The sequence below is a fragment of the Populus alba genome, chromosome 19 (assembly GCF_005239225.2).
Source record: "Populus alba chromosome 19, ASM523922v2, whole genome shotgun sequence".
In the NCBI taxonomy this organism is placed as follows: Eukaryota; Viridiplantae; Streptophyta; class Magnoliopsida; order Malpighiales; family Salicaceae; genus Populus; species Populus alba.
In genome coordinates, this window is record NC_133302.1 from 20,102,460 (window position 1) to 20,114,708 (window position 12,249).

General features: G+C 30.8%; 1 protein-coding gene across 2 annotated transcripts; it reads right to left on the bottom strand.

The window, feature by feature from the left end:
* Positions 1 to 262: 262 nt before the first annotated feature.
* On the bottom strand, positions 263 to 5,213 carry LOC118038463 (protein ULTRAPETALA 1). Of its 2 annotated transcripts, none has more exons than XM_035044830.2 (3): positions 4,422 to 5,213; positions 2,563 to 2,887; positions 263 to 667 (listed from the first exon to the last, which is right to left on the bottom strand). In XM_035044830.2, exons 1-3 carry the CDS (start codon positions 4,627 to 4,629, stop codon positions 493 to 495), a joined length of 708 nt encoding a protein of 235 aa, XP_034900721.1. In that variant the 5' UTR covers positions 4,630 to 5,213; the 3' UTR covers positions 263 to 492. The 2 variants fall into 2 exon arrangements, with proteins under 2 accessions (XP_034900721.1, XP_034900722.1); XM_035044831.2 differs by lacking the exon at positions 4,422 to 5,213 and adding an exon at positions 3,201 to 3,652.
* Between the last annotated feature and the right edge of the window lie 7,036 nt (positions 5,214 to 12,249).

Sequence of the window (12,249 nt, forward strand, 5' to 3'; positions counted from 1 at the left end):
TACTTTTCTTTTTTATAATTTTGATATGATACTAAAAATAAAAATAAATCTAAAAAACACCTTTCTTGGTAATACTAATTCCGGAAGTATACATCAATACGCTATACGCCCACCATTAATTCAATTTCACCATTTTAATTTTTATACCACCCCAGCTCAGCCATCTCAACTTTCAGCTCTGTTGTCAACCAATTTTTCCAGCGGCCGCATGATGATGGAAAAGGAACAGAGGAAAAAGACAGTACCAGGAGATATAAGGATGTAAAAGAAAAAATAAATGAGATAAATTACTAAATGTAGAAGTTCTATACCAGCCAATGAGAACAACGAATGCCTAACTCACGGACTGGAATTTCAAGTTTAACATGAGAAAATGTTACTCAAAGCTTCTCTTAGCTGTGGGAGCAGGGGATTAAATGAAGCAACAATGCCATGGAAAAGCACCAAATAAAAGGGCGATATCAGGACTGCTAAAGCATCATTGTTTTGAACTCAAACTTTTGCATTCCTGGTGAAGTCAGTGCAGGTTTGGCAGCTGCAATCCGAGAAGCGACAGATCTCACACCCAAAGCACACACAGGAAGTGCAGCCCTTGCATGTTGGAGAACGGGTGCAACCTCTGTATACCCTTCGGCTTCCTCGTTCTTCATCATCATCACATGTTATTCTGAAATTCAAAGAAGAAAACGTCTGCATTATTCATTTCAAACTTGACATGTGGTTGTAAATCCTTGAAAACTCATGAAACCACAACATAGTTAAATTTATACTCGCAAAATTTGCATGCAATGGCAAACCACTTTGCTGGGGACCAACTTAAACTTTTAAAGACAACCTAGTTAGATTTATACATTCAGGTTGTGCATCAAGCATACTTAATCATACGTTAAGTTCATCTGATAGCTGCAAGAAATTTCACGACTCATGGAGCCATTCAAAACATTGTCAAAGTGTATGAAAGAAACACAACAAAGGGAAAATAGATGGAAAACATGACAGCCCATGAAGAAACACAGGTGCATTTGCTTCTTCAAAGGAGATACATTTATGAAGCAATCAAATTTGGGACGCAATACAAGAAATAATCACAATGAAATATAGAGTGAAAAAGGTGGCAGAGTATAAAAAATGTAAACGTTTCAAGCTCTGCAAATGGGAGATCTCAATAAGATCTGTTTAGAATGTAAACATGCTCCAGCAATTATCAAGTACAAACATTTTCAGTGGTATTTCCTCGCATTTCACTCAGCACAGATTCGCTATAAAAGTAGAGTGAAATTTTGAAAATAGAATTACTTAAAAATATTATTACATTCTGAGTTCACTCTATATCTCCTCATCAACAGCACTTCAGAATTAGAAAGTGCAAAGGTTGTGGCGCAAGGTTGGATGACATCTATAGCTATGTTTCAAGAACTACATGATTCCATTATTATCATGGAGGATAAGCAATTTTTAAGAAGCTTCAGAAATTTAAACACGCATCAAGCACAATTATATCTCTGTTTTTTAATATTTTTCAACATGCTAATAAATGGTGCTTAATTCATGGAAAGCCTGAAGAAAACTTGAGTTCTGCTCTTGCAACATTTTTATAATTCAAATTTACAGAAACTTGGCAAATGCAATCATCAGAGGATAAAAATTGACAAGCATAAACATACATCATAACAGAGATCAAATAAAAATGCTTCATAAAGAGAACACTAGTTGAAAAAATGTCCAGAAAAAAGATAAAATGCATGAAGTCACTATTCATTCTAATAAATCTAAATCCTTCTATGACATACCAGAGATCATATCCTTTATTTATGATGTATTCAGCAAGAATATCTTATTTCTTTAATCCTCTAAATGTCCTTTAGCTCTCTCCGATACATCTTAATAAGAATAATCTATCTATCAATGAGTATAATTTATTTGGCCAGATATCAGCCTAATCATGTAAAGTTGAAACCCAATCGATTGTACTTCTATCAATCCTGACCCATTGCTCACTTGTATAGAGGCTTCTACTTGGCATCAAGCATTAGTCATATAAGCATGAAGGTGCATTATATAACATGAGCTTTTGTTTCTAAAGCATCTGCATACTTCCACCACCGAAATAGTGCAATATTCCATTATCAATGTCCATCCAAGCTAATTATTCATGTTATGAGCGATGATGCGCTAAATTCTATGTAAGAAATCACAAGTCAACAAAGTAGAGATGCAAATAAGGCAGCACAACAAACGAAATTAGAATGAAAAAAAAATTGAATCCATAGCCTCCTTTTGCTCTCTAAAGCGTACCACATGAGAAACTTTATCGGTTGAGCAACAGAGAGAACAAGAAATAATCAATACATATTATATTAAAAACTGCAAAAAAGACTGAATCTCGACACACGCATGAAATGCATAGCCAGGATCTAGCTTTCAATGTAAAAAAGAAATAGATTTTAGAATCATGGTTCAAAATGGCTGATGAACTAAAAACTTCAAGAAGATGAAAATAAAGCAAACCATCAACAGTCAGTGATTTTATTTTCATTTGATGCAATGTAATGGGAAACTTACTTGTCAAAAGGCATATCGGCACATTTCCAGTTCGCATCAGCCAAAGCATCATGGTGAATCTGACACTCCTCTTTGGTCCGTAATCGGAACCTGCGTTCCTTATTACATTTACTACAGCGAACAAACTCATCACGGTGACAAACTCGTCCATTATTTGACCTGTGGGATCCATTGCCATTTTTTGAGGCCTGATTGTAGTATTTGAGCAACACAGTCTTTGACAATGGAACCTTCTCCCCATTAACTATGACCCAGACATTGTTCTTCCATTTTCTAGCTGTCTCTCTTCCAGAGTGCTTTTCAAATGCAGCAGGAGTCATCGTATCTGGTATCAACCATTCAAATATTTTCAGAAAATAAAACAATCAAAAAAATATAAACAAATATTAAAATAAAGGGAGGCAAAAGGAATATACTTCAATACAAATAGCTATGATCACATGCAGAGAACAAATGAAAGCTCCACAAAGTCAAGTCACATAGAAAAAGTTATTACAAGGGAAGCATCCTTAGAAGCAATAAATTTTAACATTCAGGAGCACCAAGCGCCATTTTTTTCAGAATTGTTGGGAGGTTATCAAGTGATTGAGACATTAGATATAAGCCTAACTGGACTATTGTGCCAGACAAGATGCCACCTTCTTCTGCAGGACACAGAATGGCCAATTGAGCACAAGGGAGCAGTTGCATAATCTTGGCTCTAAAAGTCCAGCGGAAGGTAGTTTCACTTGCGAGTATTGAAGATAAACAGTATGACAGTTTTCTCCTTTCAGTGAAAGGACCACAAGAGCTATTCTTACGAACAGAATGCATTCCCTTTCCTGTGAACCTAACTATTTTAAAGGGTGAAAACTGCCCTTCCTGCAGTCAAAACAACTTTTACTATCAAGACCTTGCAAGTCTCCGGTCCTCAACAGATGTTGAAACCTCCACTTATACATCCCAAGGCCTTGATTTTCCAAGATGATATCAATTCTTGAATCAACTCTGAAGAGTTACAGGCACAGGTTAGACAGGCCTTCCAGTTGCACTGTGGCAAAATAAAATTCACAGCAATGTCAAAGCAGATAGATCTTGAGTTGTCAGAGGCTGTATACTAACTTAACATCACGTAGCCAGAAGCTCATGCACACAAAGACGTTGTCCCAGCTTAAGCATCGGTGTGCATGATAGCCCTTTAGAGGTTAACTTCCAAGATTGATCCCAGCCAGTAACCATCATTGCACAAAACGACGGATTTTTTTCATAGAGTCAACCTTGAATTTGAACATAATCTAAAGCAACAACAGCAAGGGTAGAGAGCTACAAGGATAGAGTTGCCAGAGGGAGTACTATAAAGTATATGTAAGAGTGCCAGGTGATGCTACACAAAGGCTTACTCTGTCCAACAGGAAGAACAGAACTCTGGCATCAAAAACCAAATCTTAGAGCACCAAAGTCAACCATTGTAATCAAAACAACAAAAGCAATGCAGCTCCATCATAAAGAAGACCACTCAAAGACCACTTTTTGAATCAAAACACAAGCTTTAGTCCAATCTGAACCAGAAAATATCAGGTTGAAAAAGTCCACAGAAAAAACTGCATTATCTAGTTGAGCAATGGCATGCACAACCACTCTCTCAGACAAAACAACATACACTTAGAGATTGTAATAATACCAGAAAACAAAATTTAAACCATACAACCGGCTAAGATCTCTTGTCACTTTTGATTAGAGAAGAGACTGATATCCATCAACGTCAAAATATAACTACATAAGACCTATTCAACACGCATAAAAATCAAACCCCATTTCATTAACACCCTCAAAAAAGAGAGTACAGAAACCAAGACAAAAACTTGTTAAAAAAAAGAGACCTTCATCGCAACCAGGAGTGCATTCACATGTGATTTCAAGTTCACCATTGATAAAAACCCTAAGCCTACCAACAGCATCGCCATATCTATGGCTGGTACACCCACACGTCACTTCTATGTACTCTTCACCTCTCTTGACCCCACTCATCTCTCTCAACTCTTCTTCACTAAACAACACCACCAGCTCTCTCTCAACCCCATTAGCCATTTTTGTCCCCCTTTCAAAAACTCTCCCTCTTCTCCTCTCGAAAAAACAACCAAAACCCAGATGCCAAAATGAGATCTTTAAGCCAAAAACACCAAAGAAATAATAATAATAATAAAAATAAAAAGATAGGATTTTGAGTGATGGGTATTGATAATAATAACAAAACCCCACAAAACCACAAGGTTCAAAAAGGCTAAAACAAAAGAGAGAAAGACTCCGGCTTTCTTAAGAAACACGAGTCTCCAAGAGATCTGGTGGAGAAAACGTTGAAAGTGTCATCAGACAAATAGAGATGAGCGGAGGTCGTTGTTTTGTGGTGATTTTGGACAGAGAGAGGATGAGCTAGCTAAAGGTTCGTGGGGGTGTGTGTGAGAGAGAAAGGCAAGGTTAAAAACCCCTTTTTATGTGCTAGAATGAGTGCTATTTCCTATTGCTAACCTTCCTTGCTGCATGACATGACACGAGAGAAGAAAATAAATATATATAGAGAGAGAGAGAGTTCTAGAGAGAGAGAGAAGAGAGAGATTTGGGGTCACCCAGGGGATGGTGGGGTTTATTGGGGTATGGGAAGTACTAACGAGGTTAATTTACTAGGCATATGAAGAGGATTCAGTTTATGTTGGAAAGTTTCACTCTTTGTCTTTGCTATGGTGGTTTTGTGGTTGCCCAGTATTTTTAATTAAAATAATATATATAAAAAATTATTTTTCTATTAAATGATGCAAAAAATTAAAAAATCATAATTTAAAAAAAAATTTTATTTTCCAAAAACACAGTTAAATCGTCAAACAAAAACACATTGAAGATCAACAACTTGAGCCATGTGGTTGAGCAAAATTTTGCTACTTTTCAAGCCTGGGTTAGGTTGGAGTTATTCGAAGAGTCAAAGAAGTTGTGTGAGGTCTCTAATTTTTAGAATTACCTATGATTTTATCATAATCAATGAAAAGAAAGAGGAGATTTTTATTTTTATTTTTATATTTTTGTTATGAAAAGGATAGCTTAATTTAATGTTTGAGTTATACTCTCATCCAAAATTTACAATTTTAAAATTAACTTATTTATACATTAACTTATTCAATTTAATACACACACACACACTCAATAACTCATAATTTTTCATAAAATTAGTTGACATTGTGATTTGCAATCACATAGGTATCCACCAACCCTCTCCTATCTTTCTCCTTTATGGCAAAATGAAGAAAGGAGGGCTGCTATCATTATTATTATTATTATTATTATACGAAGACAAATGTGGTGGTGATGTAGCCATGTTAGCGATGAATTTGTGCATGTAATAAGCAACAAAAAAACAATATATATAGAAGTTCTTAGTTTCAAGGTTTGACAATGGTGGCCATGACGGCTAGGCATTCTTTCATGTACGATCTAGAGGTTGTTGCAATATGGTTTAAAGACGGTGGTGAATTCATAAAATGTCTCATGTGGTGGAGGTTTTTAGTGGAAACTGTTGATCGCAGGACCAAACTAGAACCTCCTTAATGGCCGCCGGATTTTGACGATGAATTTATTTTGCCGTGATCAAAAGGAAACCTCCATTGCTACAATGACTTCAAATTAATTGTGGATAATTGATGAAGAGGATTCATTATTTTGATTTGTGGAAAATAACTTTAATTAATTGAATAACAAGACCAAGTAGAAGGTTTATATATATCCAACTTAAGATATACGTGTTTTTTATCAAACAAGGTCTCTAAGAAATTTATTTTCTTTTATATATATCAGTTTAGATATGGATTATCTATTTAAAATTTTATCTTCAATAAATTTATCTTTAAATGTAAAAATTGATGCAATTATCCCTTTATTATTACTTTTAAGGGGGAAAAAAACAATAATAATAATAAAGACGAATTCACTTACTATACAAGTCAATAAATCAAGGATAAGTTAAATATATAGTTAGTGGATGAGTTTAAAACTTGGTGACTATTAAACTATTAAGTTAAAATAAAATAATTGAATACACCTACTAATTAAATTTAAATCTAATGGTCCAGAAGCATCGTTATCAGCCGATATTAAAATCGTTGCAATATTATTGGATATATTTTGAAAAGAGAGAATGAATTTCACGTAACTAATAGGAAGTGATTAATTAGAACTCGAATACCTTATATCTAAGTGGGCTAAATCTAATAGTAGTGTATTTAAATTTTAAAAGATCTACAATTTATTTATTTTTAATAATATAACTATATAGGACCGAGAACATAATTATAACACTTAAACTGGTTCAGCGAATTGACAAAAAATCTAGTTGTTTTTAAATCTAAACCGTTCTAAATTAAAAAAACAACTGACTATATGGTCAACTTTGGTAAAAAAAAAATAATCAAACTTACTAATATTTTTTCATAAAAAAAATACTCAAAATAATATTATTTTAATTTTTAAATAAAAATTAAATTAACTCATTAATTTTTTTAATTTATAATTTAGATTTTATCCCGATTTAACCAATACCGGTTTTAAAACTTTACCAAAGGTAATTGCTTAATTAGGGAGAGCGGTGTCACTATTTTAATTAGTTACGGAATATAATAAATAGTTTTAAAAGCACTTGCTTTATATCAAAGTTAGCCATCTCATCGTAGAAACAATAATTTTTTGTATTCCTGATAAAATATCATATTAAAAGTAAAAAAACTCGAGTTAGTGAATTAATAATAGAATAATTTGAGGAATATCATGTTAATTAAAATACATTTTTTAAAAAATAATAACATTTAATCATTATTTTTAATTTATAGTTATGATTTGATTGAAATTGAATTAAGTTTGATCTTATTAAATATATTACAAGTTAATCCATTAGATTAACTGAATTTAATCATGTTGACATTAAAAAGGTATGATATATTTATTTTTTTATACTTTTTAAAAATATATTTATTTTTAAAAAAATTAAATTGATGAATTTTAGTGTTTTTATGAATTTTGATATCATAATATCAGAAATAAAAATAAATTAATAAAAATATTATTTAATCCGGGATCATAGGTCATAATTGCTGAGTTGTCATCTTTGAAACCAACAAAAACAACCTTGTCACGAGTCATGTTCAACTTGGAGCTACCCAAGGATTTCATCTGTTCATTAGGTCATGTTTTGAGCTTTTTTTTCCACTTTCCTTTATTTCTTTTCCTTTTCTTTTTTTGGGCATTTTCGTGTAAAGAAAAAGTAACCTCTAACCATAAAGTTGACATCCTCGACTATTATGCATCTCCTACACTTGTGCCAATTAATTCTCCTACGTTTCTCATATGGAGCCCTAAACATTAAATAATAACAAGAATAATAATATTATATGGACCAAAAGGAGAAGATTAAAGATTAAATACAAAATACAATATGACTAAAAGCCGGTATAGTTGTTTTTTTTTATTAAAAATTCACATTAAAATAATTATTTTTATATTTTTAATATTAATATATTAAAATGATTAAAAAATATTAAAAAAATAAATTTTTTAACAAAAACACTTTCAAACAGCGAAAACAAAACTTACCTTGAAAAACTCCTTTCCCAATTGTCCATATAATAAAATAGAGATGGCCACAACTTTTATTGTAAATGGCTGGATCATTCAAAGAGACTTCACACTTTTAATTATTAAAAAACACACCAATGATTAGTGGTCAAAGGGAAAGATGAAGAATTCGTGGCCTCCGATGCACAAATTGGGAAAAATGAGGAAGTCCTTTGATCACAAACGAGGCCTCTTTTTCATGTGCTTTTGTATTCCTACTGAACAACTTTATCTTATTAATTAGTATTCTGTTCTTCAGAAGCACTCATTCAAACTATGCATGGTTTTGTTTATTTCATTATAAAGTGAATGATTGCAATCTCAATCACCATGGAAGCTGTGCCCCCATGCTATGCATCTCACCTCCTTGTGTTAGTTGCAGGATTTTTTTATTTATTTTTATCAAGACTCATTGGTTGTGCCAGAACGATTTCAATCGAGTGCTGCGTGAACAGTGTTCTAAGATATATAAAATAATAAATATATGTTTGGTTAAAAAATTAAAATAAATATATTTCTGCAAAAAGTTTTATGATAGGAGATGTTCTTTCTATCCCATTATCTTCATCTTTTAAATCAATATGCTTCAGAAATATGATGGGTTTTAGAAGGGAAAAAAAACTATTTTTAAATATTTTTTAAAGAGTAGACCAAGTTGATGTAAAGATTTGTTTAGTTTGTATGATTTTACTAAGATTATGGTTTAATTGTAATAGGAAAGGGAATTGATTACATTATTTCTTAACTTGTGCTCACTTCCTAAACAAAGTCAATAACTCCTAGTCTTTGAGCACATGAGACTAATTTCTCAGCAATGCAAGAACAAGATCGCTACCTGCAGAAATGAGTTTGCTTTTCTGAGTCCACTGTCCAGGGTTGTCTGCTCGCACATATGATCTTAGTTTAACCTACAAAAGCTTGAAAAATGTGCCCATTCCTCCCCCGTGAAAAGCCGATTTCACGGTGGTTTTGCCAGGAGACACCAGGACAAGTGAGGAGGCTACTGCTTTTATGGCCGTTGGTCAGAAAACAAGCGTCGTGTTGCCCTGCCATTGTATGCTAAGTAGCTGCTCTCGAACAAAATGAAGGCACGAGGCAAGATAATCCGGTGCCTGATACTCATGTCTGAAGAATGGCATGTTAAGAGATCATGACATGACACTGTCTCGTCTACTGATTAAACCACTGTGATTTATGACAGTGTCTGCATTCACTCTAATACTCCATTCTAGACATTTAGAATAATCACTTTTGCTATGCTCAGAATGCATCAGTCCCATTACAAGAACATTTGCATGCCAGCATGTCCTATCAAATTGGCATGTCAAGAAAAAAGTTGGCTTTCAATGGCAAGAATCCCTCTGTGATTCAGCCTGCATTTCTTCATTGCTGCTTTTCTTGTGTTTGTTCAATGAATTTCGAGAAGTCATGACAGCTGTGTTGGAAATTTGTTTTAATTATACATATGAATAAAGAACTTTTGTTTTTCTACTTAAAAAATTCTTGACTTTTCTATATTTAATTATTGATTTATAGTGATTAATTAAAAGTTGATGATAAAATAAATTAATTTTTCAACCTTTTAACTTTTGAAATTCACTATAAAAAAATGAAAGAAGACTTTCTTGAGTTTTTCAGATTTTACACATTTTTCTTCACCTCACTTTTAGTGTTTCTCTTTTTCTTTTTATGCTTTAATTTTAATTTTCTTTCAAATCTAGAGCTCAGGTTCATCTTATTAAGATATGTTTGAGTTATATAAATATCTTTGAATAAAAAATCTTATTTAAAAATACATCTAAACTAGGATGGTGGTGTTAAAATCTTGAAGACATATTGTAAACATCTTAATTGTACAAGTAAGGAACAATAAAACCTTAAAAAAAAATAATGCATTCTTAACAATAATAAAATATTCATTATTTAAAGTATTTCAACAAATAAATAACCTTTTTTTTAATTTAAACATGATTAATTTTATTATTAATATGCATGCTAGATTTCTTGATTTTATATTAATTGCAAATATATGTTTGGTATGCATGCTGATATATATATATATATATATATATATATATATATATATATATATATATATATATATATTTTGTAAGTGAAAACATGTTTGCCATTAGTTATGATTTTGCATGCTTGTATATTTAATATGAATTCTAGGCTTTCATTGAAAACTTATTTGTTATGATAAACTAAACATCATTGCTCATTAGTCTAATATATACACAAACTTTAATTTTACAAATCAATGGATTATCAATTGTAAATTATCAAAATGCACTTCAATCAAAATACTAAAATAAAATTTGTAGTGATCTATTGTAATACATGCATAACTTATATGTTAATATACATATGTACTAGGTGTATATTAACATTGTGGTCCATGTTATATCGTAAGCCAAGTCAAGTTTTTCCTAATGCAAAAAAAAAATTGTCAAGAAATGATAATAATTTTAAAGGAGAAAGAAAAATTTAGGACCCACGTCATTGATTTGAATTGATTCAATAAGCTATATAAAGCTATTGAAAAAAAAAAAAGCAACGTCTAATAAAAACAATGAATATTTATCAATATTATGAAAAATATACCTTTTAAAAATTCTTAAAAGGTCTCAACAATCTTATTTGATAATATAAAAAAATAAATGAGACATGATAATCTCATAAAAAAAAAAAAAAGATTATAAAGCTCAAATACCAACAAATCAAACAATAAAGAACAAACTAAAAAAGTTATTTTTCAAAAAGAATAAAAAAACCTAACTTGAGTCAACATGTGAAATTTGTTGTCTAATTATGAGACATGGATAACCTCGTACAAAAAAAATTAAATAAAACAATAGAGGTCAACTCTTAAGCAAATTAAACTATGAAAAAAGAAACTGAAAAAAAAAATGAACCATAAAAATAACGACTATATAAATTTTTAGTAGCCTCTAAGATTTATCGAACTTAAATTAGTAACTTTTAAAACATAAATTTAAAAATATGATAAATTAAGCAATGTCCCTTGAGATTCTAGCTTTTCCATCCTTAATAGATATTTCTCTGATAATTTGATTTTTTTTTTATTTTAAAATAAAATATATTTTTAGATAATTGTTTATATACTGAAACCAAGTTATCTCTGACAAACTATTCACAAAAGTCAACGAGATTTATAATAATTTTAACCCTCACCTGCTTCGAATTTTGAACCCCGATAGCATTGTGAAGACCATAGGGAAAGCTTGCTTGTAAGTGAATATTTGCATGACCTGGATGTAAAGATGACAATTCCATCCAATTGTACGGCTGTTTGGTGTAATTTGATATCGATCGAATCCAATTTTTATTCTAATTGATTGAAATCAAATTAAATATATATATATAAAATCTGATTTGATTTGACTAGAATATATAGAGTTAGGTACCCCAATCTGCCACACGATTTTTTAACCTATATATATATATATATTAAATAGATTTGTATTTTATTTTAATATAGTGCGTCGATTTTTATACCATAACTCACGGAGGATTTTTTTAGCATTATATATGACATTTAAATTTTATTTTATGATTTATAGAAAAAGATATACTTTGTTTTTTAAAATTTATTTTAATTAAAAAAATTCAAGCATACAATTAAAGACGAGTGGAGTAAAATGGAACTCTAACGTAGCTTATTGTTATCCTGACTTTGAATGGAGAGAATACGTTGAGCTTAGGATGTTAAAAAAATATTTTAACTTAAAAATTTAAGTTATAAAATAATATTTTAATATATAAATTATAGTATAATTCAGTATACTTTTTCAAACTTAAGATTAAAATTTACATAATCCATATTATCTTCAGATTTTATTAATAAATCTCTAATGCTATATTAAAAATTTATTTTAATCCAAATACTTGATTAATTAAAAAAGATTTAAAATATAATTTATAATAAATAATTTTTTAATATATAATATACCCTTCCAAGTGAACTTTAAATTTGCCCAACTCATATTATTTTGAGATTTTATTAATTAAAATAGAGCAATGATGTGGTAACTA

What these genes read in the sequence shown, in the direction of transcription:
- LOC118038463 (XM_035044830.2), bottom strand. Translation starts at nt 4,629, where the DNA reads ATGGCTAATGGGGTTGAGAGAGAGCTGGTGGTGTTGTTTAGTGAAGAA. An exon ending in CACTCCTGGTTGCGATGAAG is followed by an intron (nt 2,888 to 4,421) that starts GTCTCTTTTTTT and finishes GGTTGATACCAG; the next exon opens with ATACGATGACTCCTGCTGCA. An exon ending in GCCGATATGCCTTTTGACAA is followed by an intron (nt 668 to 2,562) that starts GTAAGTTTCCCA and finishes TTTGAATTTCAG; the next exon opens with AATAACATGTGATGATGATG.